Source organism: Salmo trutta, chromosome 32 (genome assembly GCF_901001165.1).
Source record: "Salmo trutta chromosome 32, fSalTru1.1, whole genome shotgun sequence".
NCBI classification, from domain to species: domain Eukaryota; kingdom Metazoa; phylum Chordata; class Actinopteri; order Salmoniformes; family Salmonidae; genus Salmo; species Salmo trutta.
The window spans coordinates 5,646,061-5,671,586 of record NC_042988.1 but is presented as its reverse complement, the minus strand read 5'-3'; the positions used below and the strand labels follow the sequence as shown (position 1 = coordinate 5,671,586).

The following is a 25,526-nucleotide window of genomic DNA, read 5'->3' as shown; positions in this document are numbered from 1 at the left end:
GACATGTCATTTTAGGGCTGAGTCGTGTTCAGTTGGGAGAAAACATTTAGAATCTGGCAGGTACTAGCTGAAATCATCCAATGAGAACACATTTTTCAGTTTTGTGTCATAAAACGTTTTGCTACGGTGTGCTCTAATGAACACAACCCTGCATGTAGTCACCTGTATCTTCCCTCTAATAAGTTAAGTTTTATAGGGGCCTCTGGAATCGGGACTATGGAGGCTAGTAGGTGGTTGGCAGCTCGCCTGCATACCCGCACGGTGCTCGGGAAACACTTCTGGACGCACAACTTCTCCGTTTCCCTACTCTTGGATGAGCTGGGCAATGTGCCACAAGTCACAGGGTTGATTTTCTGCAAAGTTCGCTTGCTTGATGGCTCCTTTACTAAGGAATCTCCAAGGTGAGCATGGAGGTGGGTACAGCAGAAATATGGTGTGTCACCAACTCTAGTGAGCAAGGGAGCTTGTTGTTGAATCTGTAGTCTTTCCTCGATTCCTCACGTCCTCTCACCTGAAAAATCAGGGAAGCATTAGAGGCGAACATGCAAGATTTGAAGAAAGACTTAAGATTCACCCACAGTTACACAAATACTATAACCCACAGACTGGAAGTCCTGCACAACTCAGTGCAATGGGGAAAGATGTTTGAATTTGAGTGCCGAACTGCAGTCAACAGCTTGTCTGGAGTCCTGGATGACTGCTTGTGTAGACTGTCAGTTCGCAAGGTCAGCTAACTTAAAATAAATCAGAGTCTCTCCCTGCAAAACAGTGTGTGATGTGTGTCCAAAATGGCTCCCTATATAGTGCACTACATGGGGAATAGGGTGCCATTTTGGATGCAACATGGCAATTGTTACTAAGTGGAGTAAAATTTGATAAAATCTCCCATCTAGGTAAAACAGCATACATAAAATGAGGTGTATTGTGTTCCATTTCAGAATCTTGTTCAAATGTGCTGAACGAAAGCAAAATTATGAAAACGACGAAATAACCTGTTCTTCTCTTCATGCAGGACACAAAGGGAGGAAGGTCATACCAAAAGGTACGTTTGAGAGGAGAGTGACCACTGTTCCACATGTCCATGGGCAATTTCCCAACATATAGCATAGTCAGGGCTTGCTTACACTTATCCAGACCCTTTAGATTGGCAGACGTTGAAGCTATCGATGCATGAGGGTTGTTTTTTCCGTAGGGCATCACTTTTTCTCACACCTTCAGTAATAATATCTCCTCAATTTCCATGTTATTAGGTGGGTTATGTCGATCTCAACCTGTCTGAGTATGCAGGCTCTGGGTATGTGACTCGGCACTGCCTCCTAGAGGGATATATGAACAAGGACAACAAGCTGGACAACTCCCTTCTCAAGGTCAGCCACAATTATTTAGGTCCAAACGGGACCCTACTCCCTTTATAGAGCACTCCTTTAGTGCACTACATGGGGAGAATAGGAGAAGTAGATAAATCCTCAGACAGCACTGCTTAAGTCATAGTGAAAGAACAAAAGGTGGGTGCTCTTAGAGAAATGGAAGTTTGCAGTTGATGAGTACATTTTGTGAAAACAAAGTCTTGTAACAAAACCGATCGTGTATAACTTGTTGGATTCATTGGTTACCTGTACAGGTGGGCCTACATATGCAGCTGCTCCAGGGAGACCCATGTTTCAGAGTGTGAGGATCTTCTTAATAGCATTGATCAACTATTATTCAGTGATACGGTATTATGGATGTTATTGCACATACACTACTACTATTCAACCATCTCTTCATTTATATTAATTTCCCAATTTTGATTGCATTATGCCGATTATAGTCTTTGTCACTCTCCTGTTTGTGCTTTCCTCAGTCCTACCCAGCGTTCACTACCAAATGGAACTTTATCATCTGAGAATGTTGAGCAGCCCAGAGAAAGCACCTCCAGTCACTCTGAGCCTGGTATGCGTGACCAGCCAGGGTTTGGACCTGTGCTACAAGACTGTCAACCTGCTGAGCTAAAGCCTAGGCATTAGCTCAGGAAAGCTAACACAAATCTTTAGGGCTTAGACTTGTGTGGTTAACCTAACAACCTCTGTTTAATATGTTTGTAGGCAAACACACCAACACAGAGATGCACCAATTAACTATCCTCATCAAACTGCAACCACCAAAGATCATTTGGCATTTGAAGTGAACCCCACAATGTTTTCAGGTTCATCAGAGGACACCCTGAGAACCCTGAGAAGGCAGCTGGTGATGAAGGGGGGACTACTGCTTGATGCCATGCCCAGTCAGAACCCAGAGGCACAGGAGAGGGCCAGAGTTGTCGGTCAGTTGACTCGGGTCGGGAACACACGGGTGGATGCCCAGGATGTGGTTGAAAATCTCTGTCTAGAGAGCTTGGGCTCAGTATTTGAGCTCCCTCCTCCCATGGAAGGTGCTTTGAACTTGATGCTGGTTTCAAGAACACAGATTAATCCTAGCCTATGTATAATTAAAAGCATGACATACGACTCAATAGAGAGTGCGAATGCTTAGTATCTATATCTATTACAGAAGCTGGACTTGCACTCTTTGTTGGTCAGGATGGCACCACAACCCTTGGTGTCACTCATATACAGAACAGGTAGCCTATTGGAGATGGATCTCAACTGATCCTTGAATTGTTATATGTTGAATGTAATGTAATGAGATTCTGATTCTGATTGGATTTCCAGTGATGCCCAACTCTGTCTCAACAGGGACTCCCATGCTGGAAGTGTAGAGAATGTCATCATAATGAAATAAATACGATGAAATAAAGATGTTTCGCAACCAAACCACAAGAACATCTTATTTTCTTTGCTCATATCCTGTATCAGAGACCTACTGTAAATGACAACGTTTTAATGCAAATTAACTCATGAAGAATATCAATAACACTTTAGTCAAATTGGAAACTCTTATTTACTTATTCATTTTGAGTGCATTTGAACACTTTTCTATCTTTAAAAAACGAAGCGGGCATGACGTAGGTGTTATGTTTACGTCAGTCAGTTAAAACATGTAATGGAAAAAAATCGACAACACGGAAGTGTCAAGATGGCTCCAAGCGGACTGAAGGCTGTAGTCGGAGAGAGTAAGTTAAGACATTTGTTAATTTTATATCTCTCTACTGTTCGACGCTCTGCGGTCGAAATAGTGACTTTTTGACACCATCACGTTTTTAGTTTGTTGTCACGAAAATTAATAACAGAAAACATCCAAACTGCCTGGCTAGCGATGCATAGCATTCGCCACTCAAGCAAGTTGCTTCCTAGTAATGCCTGGCCATGGGAGATAGCTAGCTGTCATTAGGCTATTTAAATTTCAATATTAAATGTGACTGGGAAGAGTATGCCTCATCACTAGTAGTAGTATTTCAAGTTAGCTCTAAAACTTGTTTTCCTGACTTTATAAAAGTTTGGTCATACGCACGTCCTTGAAAACATAGGTGCTGGGCTAATGAACAATACTAGTAAAGAACAAGAAGGCCCGCACACTCTTAAAGATCCCATTTCACCTCTTTTTTTGACAACGTTTCGATCCGAAACGGATCTTCATCAGGTCAAACAAACTGAGTGCACACGTAACAAAATATACACATCTCACGTCACGTGACCATTGCGGACATGACTCATGGTGGATGCAAAAACAATTTGTTTATCTCTAATAATTTTATAACAATGAGATGGGTACATGTAGTAGTTCCAGAAAATAATATATATTTACAAAATGACCAAGTAGGTGACTTGGAAGGCAAGAAGAAATGGTCTGATATCAAACTCCTGGTTCAGACCGCTAAGATACATTGTACACAAACGGTGGATCCAATACAATTATCTTCTCAATAATAGATTATCAGTATCTCCCCCCTCCTAGGAGTCTTAACATGTTCGATGGCAATGTATCTCAGAGAGCTAATGTTGTGAAGAGCCACCACATTGTCTAGAAAGGTACTACATGGCACCGGTGGAATGTCAGACCTCGCCACCATTTGACTGATGTTGGGAGCGCGTCTGAAGACGACCCGCGGGGGAAACGTCTTTTCCGGTTGTGGATCAGTGCTCAAGATGTACCACTGTTTTTTTTTAATGATGTGATCGAACTGTTTACCAAGTGGGGAGTATTGAATGCGTTGGTCAGGAGGGTGGGGAAGTTTATGCGTGAGGCTGTCATCCTGGGTCATATATTTACAGTGTTCCCTTGTGTTTTGCTTACTTTATTATGGAAGCTATGATGGGAACAATAGGTCAAGTTGGGTGTAGCTAGTTGATTGTGGGCTGCCTTGTGATCAACCATACATGTGAAGGAAGACGATGTGTACCCACTACCTGTGTAAGTTTATGTTCCTTTGCCTTTTACGACCCAATTAGTTACTGTTTGACACTGGCTAACAAACGGCATCTGAAAAAACATAGATCAATTGGGTCAACTTTAAGAGATCTCTGTCAAATATGGAACTAGGAAAACAAAAATGTATATATATTCCAGAACCTAGACTACTGTTGTCTATTTCCAAATGTTTTGCCACTTGCCAGCTGTCATTGTAAATAATAATTTGTTCTTAATTGACCCCCCAGGTAAACTAAATATAAAATAAACGCGTCTACTCATTCTGAGTTGTTGGACACATTTCAGTTTTGTTACTGTAATATTTCATACTTCCTCTTGTCTGTCTTTTCTCATCTCTTAAGAAATCCTGAATGGAGTTATCAAAAGTGTGAAGAAGGATGGAGAATGGAAGGTATTGTAAAAAATGTTGAGCGTTGCTCTGAAAAGATCCAGGTCAAAAGACATAATGTCTAATGATCAATTGAATATGAATTGATAACGCCCATCTGTTTGTCCAGGTGCTCATTGTGGACCACATCAGCATGCGAATCCTGTCCTCCTGCTGCAAGATGTCAGATATCATGGCAGAGGGGGTGACTAGTAAGTGTTGGGATGGGATGGCCAGTGGGCTAGGCTACTTGTATTTGTCAATAACAATTTATTAGATCAAGGGGACACATCATTCTAAACTAGGTTCAGAGTAGACCTGGGTTCAAACAGTATTTGTTTTTCAAATACTTAAGCTGCGCTCAACTGAGCTTGTCTGGTGCAATGGAACCAATAGTCCCAAAAGTACAAACCCAACCCCTCCCATCTGGCACTTGAGGCAGACTCAATTAAACGCTATTTTAAAGAAATAAATACTATTTGAACCCAGGTGTGGGTCATAGTATGAGGAAGTGAGTGTCTGTGGAGGCGTTCTTCAGTTAGGATGTACAGTCACTAACTGATCTTCCTTTTCCTCCCCCAGTTGTGGAGGACATCAACAAGCGCAGGGAACCCATCTCCAGCCTGGAGGCCATTTATCTGATCTCTCCTTCAGAGAAGGTGAGAAGTGTGTTTCCCCTGCCGTTCCCCCTTTCACTATGTCATCAACTGCCATATCCTGTCCTGCTGTAAAGCAATCTTACACTCATCTTCCTCTTTTTCTCTCTCACCTGTGTGTGTGGATGTTCTCAGTCGGTTCGTGCTCTCATCAATGACTTCAAAGAGATTGCTTTCACCTACAAAGCGGCGCACATCTTCTTCACAGACAGTAAGACCATTTGTTATAAAACTTCAAAACTATACTCTTCCCTTGTCTGATACAACAAAAATGTGGTGTCCTTCTGGTCATGTCTCTCTTGAAAGGAGATTCTAAATGTAATTGCGATTTAACCTCGCAAAATGACAAAAAGCATGAATATTTTGTTTAATAATACAAAATAACTGTTGGTTTTGTGCCAATCACCTATCCTGCAGACTGCCCAGATGCTCTTTTTGCTGAGATTGGGAGGTCCAGAGTTGCCAGAGTCATCAAGACTCTGAAGGAGATCAACGTGGCTTTCCTGCCATACGAGTCCCAGGTGGGTACCTACCTACCTACCTACAGCACCTTCTTTGAACTTTGCTCAACTCTGGTCGCATGGCCAAATAGCCAAAAGTCTCATCTTGCCTCTCCCATTGAAAATAACACATTTCCTTGGTAGTTTGATCGCTCTTAGGAGTATCCAGTGAAAATACCCAGTAATTGTCGTCTCTCGCTCTCTCCCTCACGCCCTTCCTCTCCCTTCTCTATTCTAGGTATTTTCCCTGGACGATCCCAGCTCCCTGCACTCGTTCTACAGTCCAGTTGGGGAGGGGAATAAAGACAGAATGATGGAGACTCTGGCAGAGCAGATCGCCACCCTCTGTGACACCCTGAAGGAGTACCCTGCCATCCGCTACCGCAGGTACCTATACACACCATACCCTAACTTACAGACAGGTCTCATAAATACAGTCATGCAAGTGCTACCAGAGGTTTCAGTGGGAATTGGGTGTTCATCTGAGTAAATGGATACTTTTAGTCCTCCAATAGTGGACGACGGTAGCAACACCCCAACTGGATCGCGAATTGACACTTTTCAACGTCTTTTTCAAAGCTCATCGCACAGGTCTTGCATACAGAGCCTGTCTTCAATGGGCTTTTTGCACGTCTGTGCTAGTTCAGTCGCAAGTCACCCTCTCTCTCTCTCGTTCTCTCCCTCCCTCTACCGTAGCGGTCCTGAGGAGAATGCCAGACTGGCTGAGGAGGTGTATCAGCGTCTGAACGCCCATAAAGCAGACAACCCCAGCATGGGAGAGGTGAGGGGACACCAATGCCTCACCACCTCTCACAATACTTCTTTACAGTACTAATAGTACCATGTCTGCTTGGCTCAAAATGACCGTTCACTCCCTGAAAATACACTGCGTTGAATGACTTCTATCGGCAACCATCAAATGCTTTGTCTTTATGATACTGGGCTAATGATATGATTATTGAAGCATTTTGAAAGTGTTACATCTATCGGAGTCTCTCATAGCTACTTCTACTTTCGCACTTGATTTCCTGTAAATTATATTTCACACTTTCTGCTGTTTGGCTACTTTTTCTCTCCTTTTCTGTCTTTCCTAGCTGGCATTTCCTTAAGCCTGTGTTGGACTTCTGAAGGCATGTATTCATTTGATATCATTTACCTTTCTGCTCTTATCTTCTCCATGGTGTCTCTGCCTCAGTACCCAGCACAGTAATACCATTTTCACACTATCGTGCAGAACCGTACTGTGCTGGCTCGGATATGTGTTTTTCACAACAAAATATCCACTGTGGTGGGTGCATAAGCAGGCCAGTGCAGTACAGTGTGAAAAGGGTATTAGAATACACATGGCATAGATATTTTCTTGTTATTGTGGTTGTACTTTTAGAAAAGAATTGAACGTGTGAAAGGCTTGGGGGAAAAAACCTCTTCTGAATGTGGTCAAGTCTGATGGTGGCACTGACTAGGCGACTTGTTGGTAAAACCTGTTACCCAAAAGCATTCCTGACATTCTATTGTACAGCTAGAGGCAATACATTTGATCTAAAACAATATTCCCTGTCTGCCAAAGCATTGAAGTGGTTAAGTGGTAATTAAAAAGTGACAGTTTGAGGTATAATTTCTTGCCCTGACGTGAGATGTCTAATGCGTTTTCAGGGTCCTGACAGGGCCAGGTCACAGCTGTTGATTGTGGACCGTGGCTTTGACCCCATCTCTCCCATTCTGCATGAGCTGACTTTCCAGGCCATGGTCTATGACCTTCTGGACATCAAACAGGACATCTACAAGTAGGCTTAGTTTGGCAACCTATTCCCAATATACTGCACTACTTTTGACCAAGGCCCATGATGACCATATGGAAAATGCTATACAGACACTCCTGACCTGCAAAACGATACTTCATTTCAGAATTGGTTAAGATTAGTTTAAGGGTCAGTTTTACATTTTGGTTAGTCGTTTTACAGGTTAGGAGTATAACCTTTCTTCCACCATATTATTTATTATTTTTTTATGTAGTTATATATAGTACTAATGTATAGTTACATATCATACCATGAGTAGAAGGTATCTGTTATCCCTGTATAACGGTTGTTATTTTGTGTGTTCTAGTTGTCAAACGATCCCTGTGTTATTGTGTGTCGTAGATATCAGACGACTGGAATCGGGGATTCCAAGGAGAAGGAGGTTCTCCTGGACGAAGACGATGATCTGTGGGTCCAGCTGAGACACATGCACATAGCTGACGTCACCAAGTAAGACACACGATCATTAAGATTACATACAACTAGTGTTTTTAACTAATCTAACCTCAACTAATAAGAGATGACATGATCCAGAGTTGATTTGAGGTAAGTTTAGTGTTGCATTCAGGAAGTGAATTGTAAAAATTAATATCATGAATTCTCTTTCTTGATTTGAACCCAACCCTGGGTTCAGATGTTGATGCTCTTTGTTCGTGTTCCAGGAAAGTGACTGAGCTGCTGCGTGTGTTCTGTGAGAGCAAGAGGATGTCCACTGATAAGGCCAATATCAAAGACCTGTCTCAGATGCTGAAGAAGATGCCACAGTACCAGAAGGAACTCAGCTTGGTGGGTGTTCCTTGTCTTTCCATCTAAAATCAGTTGATTGGTTGAGACTGGCATTCATGTCTCTCCAGTGATCATATACTGTCAGCCTAAATGTCAACACATGTTCTATTCACATTTGGCAAAGACATGGGCCGTGTTCCAATGTCCATACTAGCAAACAGTAGGATTTTTACCTGCTACGCTGAAAGCTTAGTGCAAGTTACTTTATCCTATTGTTCTCAGGAGTGAGCTGCACATAAAAAAAGGTGCATTTTACACTCAAGGGGCGTGAGCCTGATTTAATTGAAATGAATAGGAGCGTATTACCCTCTGCAAATGTTGCGCATCCGGTGTAGCGGGCCACTTACAATGCACGGCCAATAAATTTTTTTCATTCTACTTGTGCCTTCAGAAAGTATTCACGCTCCTTGACTTTTTCCACATTTTAAATGGATAATATTTAGATTTTTTTTTTGTCACTGGCCTACACACAATACCACAATGTCAAAGTGGAATTATGTTTTTTAGTAACTTTTACAAATTACTTAAGGAAAGCTGAAATGTCTTAAGTCAATAAGAATTCAACCCCTTGGTTATGGCAAGCCTAAATGCGTTCAGGAGTAAACATTTGCTTAAGTCACAAAATAAGTTGCATGGATTCACTGTGTGTAATGGTGTTTATCATGATTTTTGAGTGACTACCTCATCTCTGTACCTCACACATACGATTATCTGTAAGGTCCCTCAGTCGAGCAGTGAATTTCAAACACAGATTCAACCACAAAGATAAGGGAAGTTATCCGATGCCTCGCATAAGAAGGGCCACCTATGGGTTAATAAAAATACAGACACTGAATATACCTTTGAGCATGGTGGTTATTAATTACCCTTTGGATGGTGTATCAATACACCCAGTCACTACGAAGATACAGGCGTCCTTCCTAACTGACTTGCCGGAGAGGAAGGAAACTACTCAGGGATTTCACCATGGTACAGAGTTTAATGGCTGTTATAGGAAAACGAGGGATGGATCAACAACATCACCATACTAACCTAATTGACAGAGTAAAATGAAGGAAGCCTGTACAGAATAAAAATATTCCAAAACATGCATCCTGTTTGGAACAAGGCAGTAAATTATTACTGCAAAAAAATTGCCAAACCAATTACCTTTTTGTCCTGAATACAAAGTGTTATGTTTGGGGGAAATCCAATGCAACACATTAGTGAGTACCACTCTCCATATTTTCAGGCATAGTGGTGGCTGCATCATGTTATGGGTATTCTTGTAATCTTTGTGTGTAACCTTTATTTAACTAGGCAAGTCAGTTAAGAATAAATTCTTATTAACAATGACTGCCTACTGGGGAACAGTGGGTTAACTGCCTTGTTTAGGGGCAGAACGCCAGATTTTTGCCTTGTCAGCTCGGGGATTCGATCCAGCAATCTTTCGGTTACTGGCCCAATGCTGTAACCACTAGGCTACCTGCCACCTCATCTTTAAGGACTGTGGAATTTTTCAGGATAAAAAAAATTATGGAATGGTGCTAAGCACAGCAGTGGCAGTTCTAGACCATTTCAATTGGGGGGGCCAAGCTGGGGCCAGTTGTACTGTTAGAGGGGCCAGTTACATTAGACATTGTTGTCATATTGTTTTCTTCACTGCATTGCAGGCATTAGCATGCAAAAGACCATGTTCCGCGTTGCCACTGTCTAATAACGGATGTAAAAAAAGAACGATAGCAAAAATGTATGTAAAAATTATTTCATACTCCACATTTAGGGGGGCCACAAGGGGGTCCAAAATTGTTGTCACAGGGGCACTGCCCCCCCCCCCCTTCCCCCCAGAACCGCTAGTGAAGCACAGGCAAAATCCTAGAGGAAAAGCTGTTTCAGTCTGCTTTCCACCAGACACTGGTAGATGAATTCACCTTTCAGCAGAACAATAACCTAAATCACAAGTCCAAATCTACACAGGAGTTGCTTACCAAAAACACAGTGAATGTTCCTGAGTGGCCGAGTTACAGTTTTGACTTAAATCTACTTGAAAATCTATGTTAAGACCTGAAAATGGTTGTCTAGCAATGATCAACAACCAATTTGACAGCACTTAAAGAATTTAGAAAATAATGGGCAAATGTTGCACAATCCATGTGTGGAAAGCTCTTCGAGACTTACCCAGAAAGACTCACAGCTCTATAATCACTGCTAAAGGTGCTTCTACAAAGTATTGACTCACTCAGGGGTGTGAATGAGATACTGTATTTAATTTTCCCTCCAAAATTAAACAGTTCTTAAAAGCATTTTGATTGTGTCACTATGGGGTAGTGTGTGTAGATGGGTGAGAACTGCAATTTAATCCATTTTGAATTCAGGCTGTAGCAACAAAGGGGAGTATCATGATAGTGTGATGACATCAACTTTTAGAAGTTAATAAGTCATGTTTGTTTTGATTTGCAGTACTCCACTCACCTGCACCTGGCTGAGGCCTGCATGAAGAAATTCAAAGCCTCGGTGGACAAGCTTTGTGAGGTGGAACAGGTCAGTGTTGCTACAAAACACAAGTCCCAAATGGCACCCGATTCTCTATATAGTGCACTACTTTTGACCAAGACCCATAGGGATCTGATCAAAAGTAGTGCACTATAAAGGGTGCCGTCAAGCTCCCTCCCTCTCTTATGAAACCTTATGCTAATGACCTGGCAGGTACACTCATAATACACCCAGGAGCATGCTTTTGTTTCTCGGAAGTGTAAACACCCTGTTTTTATTCAACCAGCAAGACCCGTCAGATGAATCATCTCTTTTTCGAGAGTGACCTATAGCATTTTAATTACATTTTTATAGGTTTCTGTTCAGTGATTTTTTTCCCATCTTTCCTGACATCCTCTATCATTCTTTCTACACTGAAATGTTTATTTTCCCAAATATATTCTTTTCCTTGTTTTTCTATATAATATAAAAACAAATATATTATCTTGAATAGTCACATCCCTGGATGTTAGCCTTAGGTGGTTAAACCATGAATGACTAGGTCACTATGATAATGTTGTGCTGTTGTGTAATATATCTTAATATTTAGAACTATCTTATCATATAATAATGCTGTCCCACTCCCACCCACTCACCCCATCTAGCCTCCACTGGGGTGTTGACCTTCCCACGTTCCCATCTCTATTTCTACCTCTCTGTTTGAGTCTCTTAAAAGCTTTATAGGCTGCTTCATCCCAAATGGCACCGTATTCACTTGTGCACTACTTTTGACCAGGACACACAGGGCTCTTGTCAAAAGTAGTGCACTGTGCCTCCCGAGTGGCACGCTGGTCTAAGGCACTGCATCACAGTGCTAGCTGTGCTGCTAGAGATTCTGGGTTCGAGTCCAGGCTCTGTCGCAGCCGGCCGCGACCGGGAGACCCATGGCGCACAATTGGCTCAGCGTCATCCGGGTTAGGGGAGGGTTTGGCCGGCAGGGATGTCCTTGTCCCATCGCGCATTAGCGACTCCTGTGGCGGGCCGGGCGCAGTGTGCGCTGACACGGTCAGCAGGTATACGGTGTTTCCTCCGACACATTGGTGCGGCTGGCTTACGGGTTAAACGGGCATTGTGTCAAGAAGTAGTGCGGCTTGGTTGGGTTGTGTTCCGGAGGACGCACGGCTCTCGACCTTCGCCTCTCCCGAGTCCGTACGGGAGTTGCTGGGATGAGACAAGACTGCAACTTCCAGTTAGATACCATGAAGTTGGGGCGAAAAAGGGGTAAAAAAAGAAAAAAGTTGTGCACTATATAGGGAATAGGGTGCAATTTGACGATGTCTGGCGTCCTAGTGGGCATCCACTTCACTAATGTTGTGTAAAGGGCTTGAGACGAGACGTGTCGCACATCTCTATCAAGTCTCCCTCTCTGAACCTGCAGTAATGCACAGGAAGCTGTTGTCATGTCATACCTAGTCTTTTTTTAAAGACAATGTTGCCAGGCTCTTACTACTACATCCATCCAGAAACCTTACACCATAAGACATCGTACATCTCAGACTAGAACCCCTTTCCCTTCCTGGTTCCCAGGACAGCTCCTACTTTCTCCCTCAACACATTTACCCCGTCCCAAATGGCACCAGAGTCCCGATTTTAGTGCATTACTAATAGCGTGCCATTTGGGACGCATGCATTGTTTTGATCTTAATGATTCTAATAGCGCCGCTCAGGTTTGTTTTCTAGTCTTTAACATGGTAGGTTTAGTGGTGGATCATTTGAGACGTACCCAGCATGTCCAGGAGTGATGTAATCCGGGTCTGATTGTGGGACTAGGATCTGCAGTGTTAATGCATTGATGTGTGACTGATGCAGATTGGGGGGTGGGGACCTAGAGAATGACGCCTTTGATTGGTGTTGTCGATTTTGTTGTTTCCCCCCATATGTTTCCCAGGACCTGGCCATGGGGACTGATGTAGATGGGGAACCCCTGAAGGATGCCATGAAGAGCATCGTCCCGGTACTCCTCAACACTGACATCGACCCCTACGACAAGATCCGCATCATACTGCTCTATGTCTTCCACAAGAAGAAGGGTAGGTCAACAGAATGGCGCTGGCTGCGTGATCCCAAATGTGTCTGCCTTCTGTCAATGCATGGTCAAGATACACACAGCAGGTACAGCTATATGAGCGTTTGTAATATGATGCGACACAGCTACTCTCCACCCGACTGCTATTGAAATGAAATGATAGCTTTCCTGAGCAGCTCTATAAGATCAATTGACTTGATCACATTTTTTTGGTGTGTGTGTGTGTGTGGATGTTGGCCTGAGGAGCAGATGGTGGTCTTTTTAAGTTGAGCGCTTGGCTCTACTCTGTAAATAATGATGGTCTCTCTAAGGATATATGATGTGGTTACTGTTGATCCTCGGGGGATGACAACACGCTAGCTAAGGAAGCAGTTTTGATTAGGCTAACTTGATGAGTCGTCACTCATTACGTTCTCCAGCTCTACTCTGTGTAACGGTGGTCTCCTCACACACAGGCATTGGAGAGGAGAACCTGACCAAGTTAATCCAGCATGCCAACGTGCAGGCAAACAGCAACATCATCACCAACCTACAGCACCTGGGCTGCCCCGTCATCGCTGGGGTCAGTAGGGCTCTGTCTCTGCGGTCTGTCCGTCTCTCTCCCGCTCTCGCTCTCACATTTCTGGGCTGAACAAATGCCTCTTTTTACAGTGAAGCCTTTTTTTCCCTTGTTATATTTTGAAAAATGTGAAATGTTGTGTTTCAGGCTCTCAATGCTGGGAAAACACTGCCTGATAAGAAAGAGCGCAAGGAGAGCACGTACCAGCTCTCCCGATGGACACCCACCATCAAAGACGTGATGGAGGTATGGAGGAGAAGGATAGACAGTGTGGTTTGAGGATTTCACGGGTCCAAAAAGTTGGATCTGCTTTGAAATGGGCCTGGGGCTTTCCCACCCAGACCCGATATGTGTACATACATTAAAATATATATATATATATATATATTTATACATATATTTATATATATTTATACATATATATATATTTGTATGAGACCCTTTCACAAACTGACCCGGGACAACTAGACCCGTTCCATATAGACTTGGTCGGATCCAGGTCCGATCCGAGTGCAGGAAGCAGCAGAAAAGTACATTTTTAAGATGCTTTATCAGCTCTGGTTAATAAAGTATGAGAGAGAGGTGCTACTCTAGCAGGGACCATGCTGTGAGGGAGGGACACCCAGCAGACTCGTGCTAATTATTTTATTTGTATTTTATTTAACTAGGCAAGTCAGTTAAGAACATTCTTATTTACAATGACGGCCTAGGAACGGTGGGTTAACTGCCTTGTTCAGGGGCAGAACAACAGATTTTTACCTTGTCAGCTCGGGGATTCGATCTAGAAAACTTTCGGACATTTTTTTAAATTCTGGATCGGGTCTCAGGTATTTGGGTACAGGTGGATCTGTCAACAGCTGACTGACGACAGGACGGTCGGGCATTAGTGCAGTTGAGTCCGCTTCGGCGGTAACATGTACTCTAAACAAAGTGATTAAACTTTGTTGCTCCTTGTTGAAACAAGCAATAAAAACACCCCCCACAATGCAGCAGCACACATAGAAATAGAATGAATAGAAGTGGCTTGGAACCTATAACCCTGGCAATTTGACTGGTAAACTCATGGGTGCAATGGCTTCCTGATATAGACCCAGTCGGTATTAGATAGAGAGGCACGACCCTGCCCATCTGTGGGGAAGACAACCTGTGGTTACCCCAGTGGCTCACAGCAAAAACTTGACCTTTTTCAACCACCATTTCCTTGTTTTAGTCAATTACAAAACTACATTTTAAGAAAAGTACATGTATAAAAATTACTTTTCAACATTGCCTGCTCTCTGGCCTTCTCACGACTTAGAAAAACGTAGGGCTTCCCAGATCCCCCTTTTCTGTCATGACGATGCTAGCTAGCAGCCACTTGAGTGAGTGCTACCTACCGACCGGAACATTAAGCTAGCCAAGACCAACAACACAAACAAACGGACTATACGAGTAGTGAGTATAGTTCCAAACGGACTGTACTAAACAAGTTAAATGTCTTACCTGTGAGGATGTTTTCCACACACATAGTTCCGTGTAGTCTACTTGGACACCGCGCCCTCCACATTTCTCACTCTCCCACACCGAATAGCCTGAAGCCACAGGGCTCTTCTCACAGGCTCTGTTTCCCTACGTGGGAGCTCTGCGAACCATAGGTCAGGATTTTTGACCTGGCTACATGTACATTGAACAACACATCAGCTTTTCTGCATGTTTTGTTGTTTCTGTATAACAAAAAACAAATCTATGATGAAGTTGCTTCTTTTACAATGTGGATCAACAGGAAATACTGTTGGTTTTCCCCAACTTGTGGGCGTGGTCGAGAGGTATTCCTTATTAATTGAATACCGACTGGGACTATTGTGAGGCATTTGACTAGCCAATTACTGTCATCCAAAAATTCCAAGTCTGACCAACCATGTCTGTCTAATTTTCCAGAATGCCATAGAGGACAAGCTGGACAGGAAGCAGTGGCCATTCATCTCTGAGCCTGCCCCCATCAACACCATGCAGACGACTGTCAGGTGTGTATACTGTATACGTCACGGGGGTGGAGCTGTTCCGGGGACAGAGGAGCCGGTCCGAGGACAGAGAAGGGGCATGGCCTTATCGGAGGCAGATGGATAACCAGGGTCACATACATTAACACTTTAATCTCAGTTGTAATCTTTAAAATAGAGCTTTGGTGTACTTAAGTGGGCTGGAGAGGTGAAAAGTTAGTTGATCCAAGCTGCCATTAGACAGCCTGTGAATAATCTACCAGGAGTTATTTTTTTTTTAATTTGTTGGTATAGCTTGCTCATGTTGAACAGTGCATTCGGCAAGTATTCAGACCCCTTGACTTTTTCCACATTTTGTTACGTTACAGCCTTAATCTAATATGTTTTTTTTTTACCTTTTATTTAACTAGGCAAGTCAGTTAAGAACAAATTCGTATTTTCAATGACGGCCTAGGAACAGTGGGTTAACTGCCTTGTTTAGGGGCAGAACGACAGATTTTTACCTTGTTAGCTCGGGGATTCGATCTTGCAACCTTTCGGTTACTAGTCCAACGCTCTAACCACTAGGCTACCTGTCGCCCCAATATTATCAAAACATTTTCCAATCTACACACAATACCTCATAAGGACAAAGCGAAAAACAGGTTTTTAGAAATGTTTTCTAATTTATATATTTTGTAAAATAATTATTTACATAAGTATTACTATGAGACTCAAAATTGAGCTCAGGTGCACCCTGTTTCCAATGATCATCCTTGAGATGTTTGTACAACTTGATTGGAGTCCACCTGTGGTAAATTCGACTGATTGGGCATGATATGGAAATACACAGTGCATGTCAGAGGAAAAACCAAGCCATGAAGTTGAAGGAATTGTCCATAGAGCCATGAGACAGGATCTGGGGAAGGGTACCAAAAATAATCTGCAGCATTGAAGGTCCCCAAGACCACAGTGGCCTCCATCATTCTTAAATGGAAGAAGTTTGGAACCACCAAGACTCTTCCTAGAGCTGGCCACGTGGCCAAACTGCGCAATCAGGGGAGAAGGGTGACCAAAAACTCAATGGTCATTCTGACAGAGCTCCAGAGTTCCTCTATGGAGATGGGAGAACCTTCCAAAAGGACAACCATCTCTGCAGCACTCCACCAATCAGGTCTGTATGGTAGTGGCCAGACGGAAGCTCCTCAGTAAAAGGCACATGACAGCCCGCTTGGAGTTTGCCAAAAGGCACCTTAAGGACACAGACCAAGAGAAACAAGATTCTCTGGTCTGATGAAACCAAGATTGAACTATTTGGCCTGAATGCCAAGTGTCACTTCTGGAGGAAACCTGGCACCATCCCGAAGGTGAAGCATGGTGGTGGCAGCATCATGCTGTGGGGATGTTTTTCAGTGGACTGGGAGACTAGTCAGGATCGAGGGAAAGATGAGCAAAGTACAGAGAGATCGTTGATGTAAACCTGCTCCAGAGCACTCAGGACCTCAGACTGGGGCAACGGTTCACTTTCCAACAGGACAACAACACTAAGCACACTTCCAAGGCAACGTAGGAGTGGCTTCGGGACCAGTCTCTTAATGTGCTTGAGTGGCCCAGCCAGAGTCCAGACTTGAACCCGATCAAACATCTCTGGATACTTGTGTAAATATGATATTTCACCTTTTTTTATACATTTGCTAACATTTCTAAATTGTTTTTGCTTTATCCTTATATGGTATTGTGTGTGTGTGGAAATAACAATTTCATCCATTTTAGAATAAGGCTGTAACGTAACAAAATGTGGAAAAAGTCAAGGAGTCTGAATACTTTCCGAATGCACTGTATAAAAGCTCATCTGAAGGCACTTCTGGGCTTGGTAATCTGTGTGTTTACTCATTAATGGACACAATGCAGTGGTGACCCAAATGGCACCGTATTCCCTATATAGTGCACTACTTTTGACCAAAGCCCTATGAGCCCTGTTTGAAAGTTGTGCGCCATATAGAGAATAGGGTGCCATTTGGGACGTACAAGGATTTCCTCGTTCAGAGCAAAGCTCTTTTTGAGGGCAGGGTTTAAATTCTTGATAAAATCTTATATATTTATTTATTTATTTATTTATATATATTTATATATATATTTATATATATATTTATATTTATATTTATATATATATTTATATATATATATATTTTTTTTTATATATATTTTTTTTTATATATATTTTTTTTTATATATATATATATTTTTTTATATATATATATATATAATTTTTTTTTATATATATATATATATATATATATATTTTTTTTTATATATATATATATATATATATATATATATATATATATATATATATTTTTTTTTTATATATATATTTTTTATATATATATTTTTTTTTTATATATATTTATATATATAAAGGGAACACTAAAATAAAACATCCTAGATCTGAATGAATGAAATAATCTTATTAAATACTTCTTTCTTTACATAGCTGAATGTGCTGACAACAAAATCACACAAAAATAATCAATGGAAATCCAATTTATCAACCCATGGAGGTCTGGATTTGGAGTCACACTCAAAATTAAAGTGGAAAACCACACTACAGGCTGATCCAACTTTGATGTAATGTCCTTAAAACAAGTCAAAATGAGGCTCAGTAGTGTGTGTGGCCTCCACGTGCCTGTATCACCTCCCTACAACGCCTGGGCATGCTCCTGATGAGGTGGCGGATGGTCTCCTGAGGGATCTCCTCCCAGACCTGGACTAAAGCATGCGCCAACTCCTGGACAGTCTGTGGTGCAACGTGGCGTTGGTGGATGGAGCGAGACATGATGTCCCAGATGTGCTCAATTGGATTCAGGTCTGGGGAACGGGCGGGCCAGTCCATAGCATCAATGCCTTCCTCTTGCAGGAACTGCTGATACACTCCAGCCACATGAGGTCTAGCATTGTCTTGCATTAGGAGGAACCCAGGGCCAACCGCACCAGCATATGGTCTCACAAGGGGTCTGAGGATCTCATCTCGGTACCTAATGGCAGTCGGGCTACCTCTGGTGAGCACATGGAGGGCTGTGCGGCCCCCCAAAGAAATGCCACCCCACACCATGACTGACCCACCGCCAAACCGGTCATGCTGGAGGATGTTGCAGGCAGCAGAACGTTCTCCACGGCGTCTCCAGACTCTGTCACGTCTGTCACATGTGCTCAGTGTGAACCTGCTTGGCATTCTCTCAACCAACTTCACCCGGAATGCTTTTCCAACACTCTTGAAGGAGTTCCCACATATGCTGAGCACTTGTTACGGTCCAACTCATCCCAAACCATCTCAATTGGGTTGAGGTCGGGTGATTGAAGGCCAGGTTCATCACTCTCCTCATTGGTCAAATACCCCTTACACAGCCTGGAGATGTTGGGTCATTGTCCTGTTGAAAAACAAATGATAGTCCCTAAGTGCAAACCAGATGGGATGGTGTATTGCTAAAGAATGCTGTGGTAGCCATACTGGTTAAGTGTGTCTTGAATTCTAAATAAATCACTGACAGTGTCACCAGCAAAGCACCATCACACCTCCTCCATGCTTCACAGTGGGAACCACACTTGCGGAGATCATCCGTTCACCTACTCTGCATCTCACAAAGACACGGAGGTTGGAACCAAAAATCTGAAATTTAGACTCATCAGACCAAAGGACAGATTTCCACTGGTCTAATGGCCGTTGCTCGTGTTTCTTGGCCAAAGCAAGTCTCTTCTTATTAGCGGTGTCCTTTTAGTAGTGGTTTCTTCGCAACAATTCAACCATGAAGGCCTGATTCACGCAGTCTCCTCTGAACAGTTGATGTTGAGATGTCTGTTACTTGAACTCTGAAGCATTTATTTGGGCTGCCATTTCTGAGGCTGGTAACTCTAATGATCTTATCCTCTGCGGCAGAGGTAACTCTGGGTCTTCCTTTCCTGTGGCTGTCCTCACGAGAGCCAGTTCTATCATAGTGCTTGATGGTTTCTGTGACTGCACTTGAAGAAATTGCAAAAATATTTGAAATTTTCCAGATTGACTGACCCATGTCTTCAAGTAATGATGGACTGTCGTTTCTCTTTGCTTATTTGAGCTGTTCTTGCCATAATATGGACTTAGTCTTTTACCAAATAGGGCTTTCTTCTGTATACCACCCCCATCTTGTCACAACACGACTAATTGGCTTAAACGCATGAAGAAGGAAAGAAATTCTACAAATGAACTTTTAACAAGGCACACCTGTTAATGAAATGCATTCCAGGTGACTACCTCATGAAGCTGGTTGAGAGAATGCCAAGAGTGTTCAAAGTTGTCATCAAGGCAAAGGGTGGCTACTTTGAAGAATCTCTAATATAAAAATATATAGCACTTTTTTTGGTTACTGCATGATTCCATACGTGTTATATCATGGTTTTGATGTTTTCACTATTATTCTACAATGTAGAAAATAGTAAAAATAAATAAAAACCCCTTGAATGAGTAGGTGTCTGGTACTGTATATGTAGATCATATTTAATATATCCTCATTGCACCCCTGCATCTTGGATTATTCACATAGTACATCTACATAGCCCCTCGTTGATTATCCCATACATATAATATACTTTATTTTTGGGTTATAATATACTATGTTCTTTTTAATTCTGTGCATTAACCATGGCCAGCCATCTTGTGAAATCATATTATCTTGAGGCTTTACACCACCCACGGTATCTATTATATAATAAAAAAATATAGTGTGACAATTTACACCATGACCATGTATTGATTTAAGATCCATAATTGTTGGTAATGGATATATAATTATGATCGTTGGATGACTACATAATTACCAATGTACAGTACATCACAGGAGGCTGGTGAGTGGCGTGAATGGAATTTTATCAAACACATTAAAAACAATGTGTTTGATATCGTTCCATGTATCCCGTTTGAGCCGTTTACTATGAACCCACCCTCTCCATTTAAAGTGCCACCAGCCACCACTGATGTACATGTTTTATTTTACCACAGCAAATCATTTCTACATAATTAGAAATGTACATGTTTTATTATGTTTGTATCATACTGCAGCAGTGCGCGGTTCGGACAATGGCACAAGAACAAGTCTCCAACGGAGTATCGTTCCGGCCCTCGGCTCATCATCTTCATGATCGGCGGTGTGTCCCACTCCGAGATGCGCTCCGCCTACGAGGTCACTCGAGCTACTGACGGAAAATGGGAGGTCCTGATTGGTAAGGAACACAATAGTTGGACTGAAACTTAATAGTGTACTCTTTTTTTAAAATATTTTATTTAACCTTATCTTTAACCAGGCAAGCCGGTTGAATTTTTTATTTTATTTACAATGACGACACACCATGTACCCTCGTTTTGGAATTCCCCTGCTGGTGGCGCGAAAAGATCATACAGTGCCTTCAGAAAGTATTCGCACCCCTTGACTTATTCCACATTTTGTTGTGTTACAGCCTGAATAGATTACATTTTTTTTCTCTCTGGACACAATACCCCATAATGACAAGGTGAAAACCATGTTTTCAGACATTTTTGCAAATGTATTGAAAATGAAATGTATAGAAATATCTCATTTCCGTAAGTATTCACACCCCTGAGTCAATACTTTGAAGAAGCACCTTACACCTCTGGGTAAGTCTCTAAGCGCTTTCTATACCTGGTTTGTGCAACATTTGTCCACTTATTCTTTCAGCTCTGTCAAATTGGTTGTTGATCATTGCTCAACAACCATTTTCAGGTCTTGCCATAGATTTTCAAGTAGATTTGAGTCAAAACTGTAACTCGGCCACTCAAGAACATTCACTGTCTTGGTAAACAACTCCAGTGTAGATTATGCCTTGTGTTTTAGGTTATTGTCCTGCTGTCAAGTTGAAACAGACTGAACCAGGTTTTACACCAGGATTTTGCCTCCTGTTAGCTCCATTCCGTTTCTTTTTTATTCTGAGAAGCACCCCAGTCCTGAACTATTGCAAGCAATACCCATAACATGATGCAGCCACAACTATGCTTGAAAATATGGGGAGTGGTACTCCGTAATGCGTTGTATTGGATTTTCCCCAAACAACACTATATTCAAGACAAAAAGTGAATTGCTTTGCCACATTTTATGCAGCATTACTTTAGTGCTTCGTTGTAAACAGGATGCATGATTTGGAATATTTGTATTCTGTACAGGCTTCCTCCTTTTCACTCTGTCAGTTAGGTTAGTATTTTGGAGCAACTATACTGAACAAAAATATAAACGCAACATGTAAAGTGTTGGTCCCATATTTCATGATTTGAAATAGAAGATCCCAGAAATGTTCCATATGCACAAACGGCTTATTTCGCTTACATTTTGTGCACAATTGTTTTTTTTACATCCCTGTTAGTGAGCATTTCACCTTTGCCAAGATAATCCATCCACCTGAAGGGTGTGGTAAATCAAGAAGCTGATTGAACAGCATGATCATTACACAGGAGCGCCTTGTGCTTGGGACAATAACATGCCACTATAATGTGCAGTTTTGTCACACAACACAATGCCACAGATGTCTCAAGTTTTGAAGGAGCGTGCAGTTGGCATGCTGACTGCAGGAATGTCCACCAGAGCTGTTGCTATATAATTTAATGTTAATTTCTCTACCGTAAGCTGTCTACAACGTAGTTTTAGAGAATTTGTCAGTGCGTCCAACCTGCCTCACAACCGCAGACCATGTGTAACCACGCCAGGACCTCCACATCCGGCTTCTTTACCTGCATTATTGTCTCAGACCAGCCACCCGGACAGCTGATGAAACTGATGAGTATTTCTATCTCTAATACAGCCCTTTGTGGGGAAATCTCATTCTGATTGGCTGGGCCTGGCTCCTCAGTGCGCCCAAGCCCAGTCATGATTTCCTTATATGAACTGTATATTAGTAAAATCTTTGAAATTGTTTGTTGAGTTTTTATTTTTAATCAGTATACAATATTGTTGATCCGTCCTCAATTTTATCCTATCACAGCAATTTAAACTCTCTAACTGTTTTAAAGTCACCATTGACCTCATGGTGGAATTCCTGAGCGGTTTCCTTCCTCTGCGGAAACTGAGTTAGGAAGGACGTCTGTATCTGTGTAGTGATTGGGTGTATTGATACACCATCCAAAGTGTTACTAATAACTTCACCATGCTCAAAGGGATATTATTCAATGTCTGCTTTTTTTTTTACCAATAGGTGCCTTTCTTTGCAATGCATTGGAAAACTTTTGAATCTGTGTTTTGAAATTCACTGCTCGACTGAGGGACCTTAGAGATAATTGTATGTGTGAGGTACAGAGATGAGGTTGTCTTTCAAAAATCATGTTAAACACTATTATTGCACACAGAGTCCATGGAACTTTATTATGTGAGTTGTTCAGCACATTTTTACTCAAGAACTTATTTAGGCTTGCCATAACAAAGGGGTTGAATACTTGACTCGACATTTCAGCTTAAATGTTTTTATTCATTTTTAAGCATTTCAAAAAACAATTCCACTTTGACATTATGGAGTATTGTGTGTGTGTGTGTGTGTGTAGGCCAGTAACGACAAATCTCAAAATTCAGGCTGTAACACAACGAAATGTGGGAAAAGTCAATACTTTCTGAAGGCACTGTATATCCCCCAGCATGTTTTTTTTCATGTCCGGTAAATGCGCCGCTGAGACTCTCCTTACATTTTCATCATGAATCTTCACAATGAATGTAAGTGTCTTTTGGTTACAGAAAAGCGCCATATAATTAGTATTAATTTTCCTGTGTTGTCATTTCCCCTCCTCTCTATAGGTTCGTCTCACATTGTCACTCCCACCAGCTTCCTAAATGACCTGAAGAAGCTGGACCTGGTTTAAACTCCTGAAAGCTAGATATAACCCTCCCTTCTCTCCTCGGGCCTGGAAGGGAGCTGGTCTGAGTCTGCTGGGAGAATGTCTCTGAACACAAACCTGGATTCAAATTGCGTTTGTTTTGAGTGTTTTGATTAAGACTGCCGGGAGTGCCAGATCAGTGGGGTTTGCACTTTTTAGGACTATTCCAGTGGTTCTATTGGGTTTGACAAGTTCAATTTAGCACGGTTAAAAATAAATACAAATACTATTTGAACCCAGGTCTGCTGTTAACGGAGGGGTTCATCATGAGATGCTTGTGTACTCGTCTGTTGCAGGGTTTGAGACGACTAAAAGAAAGTGCCTTTTTTAAGATGTAGTCATTAAAGGATAGTGTCTTGTGATTTTCAATATTTTATTGAATTTTCTTATTTGAATTATGCTTGAATTAAAACCAATGATGTACATACGTATTAATGTAAGGCTGTGATGGACATCTTTTGCTCTGAATATTTAATTAAAACTGCCCTTATATTATGAAGATTGTTTGAATCTGTGTCTTCTACTGTAATTGAGGTACAAATATGGGCTGCATATCAACATTCTAAAGTGGTGTCCTCTCCTTTTGTCCTCACTGCTGATGAACGAAAGGATGTAAAGAGCAGTGGCCTCTTTAGACTATTGAGATGTAACCTGTGTTGGGACCATTTAAATACTTGTGTGCCTTTCCTGAGTTACATTTATTGTTTTCATCTGTCTGAATGTCTTTACTACTGTAGTGTCTTTCTCTGAAATCATGCACTTTCATAATAATGTAGGTTTTATAAGGGAAGGGATGAAGTGTGGTTGTTTGGGCCTTTGATGTCTTTGTATTTTAGTCCAAATTTTGAATAAACAAAATGCATACATGTTACTCTTTGTCATATGTTCTAGCTGACAAGAGAATCCCTGGTGTTGAAGCCAGGAGAAATCAACATAGTACTAGTCTGGGTACCGGGTGCAGATTAAGTCTGGGAAAAAAACTTTCAGTTGAGATTATTTTTAGTCCAGGACTAGGCATAATCTGTGTCCGGGAAACCGCCCCTATTTTGATTGTATACATGACATTCTAATGTCCATTTCTATGGCAATCAAGCATGCGTTTTGTGTTGTAGCATGCATTTTAATTTCTATGGCTTTCACAATCGATGTTGAAGGTCTTTGTTTAATGTAATTGCTATTGACCACCAACCTGTTTAGGATTGGAGACCTTATGCCACTGAGTTTAATTACTTATACATGCTTATCCTCACTTCTTAATACTGCATTATGTCTCAGTCTGAATAGCAAATATTTGTCCCACTTAAAAAATAAATATGTGTTTTAATGTGTATAGATTTTGAGCATAAACACCACATACATTTACGTCATTTAGCAGACGCTCTTATCCAGAGCGACTTAGAAATTGGTGCATTCACCTTATGATATCCAGTGGAACAACCACTTTACAATAGTGCATCTAAATCTTTTAAGGCGTGGGGGGGGTTAGAAGGATTACTTTATCCTATCCCAGGTATTCCTTAAAGAGGTGGGGTTTCAGGTGTCTCCGGAAGGTGGTGATTGACTCCGCTGTCCTGGTGTCGTGAGGGAGCTTGTTCCACCATTGGAGTGCCAGAGCAGCGAACAGTTTTGACTGGGCTGAGCGGGAACTGGGCTTCCGCAGAGGTAGGGAGGGGAGCAGGCCAGAGGTGGATGAACACAGTGCCCTTCTTTGGGTGTAGGGACTGATCAGAGCCTGAAGGTGCTTCACAAGTCATTTATAGCGTTTCATATTAGATAATGTTGATATGACAGGCCGCTACATCTGGTGTTACATCTGGCATTTGCTGTGGTCCTCTGTAGCTCAGCTGGTAGAGCATGGTGCTTTCAATGCCAGGAGAGTGGGTTTGATTCCCAGGATCACCCGTCTGTAAGATGCATGACTGTAAGTCACTGGATAAAAGCGTCTGCTAAACGGCATATATATCATATGTATGCCTTATAAAAGTCTTATGAATGCTTCAGTAAGACTTACAAATTAGGTGTAGCTTGAAGTGGGACCTAAATAGTCCCCCATATACTGTATTTTCTTTATCAATGGCTGAAATGACACCGGTTCTGGTTCTGAGTGAAGCATCTAT

At 41.9% G+C, this 25,526-nt stretch overlaps 2 protein-coding genes across 3 annotated transcripts; both read left to right on the top strand.

Moving 5' to 3' along the window:
- Window positions 1-492: 492 nt before the first annotated feature.
- LOC115170658 (protein FAM102A-like) lies at window positions 493-1,415 on the top strand. The gene is made up of 3 exons (XM_029726902.1): window positions 493-725; window positions 1,013-1,042; window positions 1,251-1,415. Exons 1-3 carry the CDS (start codon window positions 543-545, stop codon window positions 1,413-1,415), a joined length of 378 nt encoding a protein of 125 aa, XP_029582762.1. The 5' UTR covers window positions 493-542.
- Window positions 1,416-2,975: 1,560 nt separating this feature from the next.
- stxbp2 (syntaxin binding protein 2) lies at window positions 2,976-24,280 on the top strand. 2 transcript variants are annotated; one of them, XM_029727231.1, is made up of 18 exons: window positions 2,976-3,091; window positions 4,689-4,738; window positions 4,845-4,926; window positions 5,297-5,373; window positions 5,506-5,581; window positions 5,788-5,891; window positions 6,109-6,257; window positions 6,567-6,651; window positions 7,524-7,654; window positions 8,012-8,119; window positions 8,332-8,455; window positions 10,895-10,975; window positions 12,855-12,996; window positions 13,448-13,554; window positions 13,699-13,797; window positions 15,469-15,554; window positions 20,605-20,762; window positions 23,330-24,280. In XM_029727231.1, exons 1-18 carry the CDS (start codon window positions 3,022-3,024, stop codon window positions 23,392-23,394), a joined length of 1,794 nt encoding a protein of 597 aa, XP_029583091.1. In that variant the 5' UTR covers window positions 2,976-3,021; the 3' UTR covers window positions 23,395-24,280. The 2 variants fall into 2 exon arrangements, with proteins under 2 accessions (XP_029583091.1, XP_029583090.1); XM_029727230.1 differs by having other exon boundaries at window positions 20,602-20,762.
- Window positions 24,281-25,526: the final 1,246 nt, after the last annotated feature.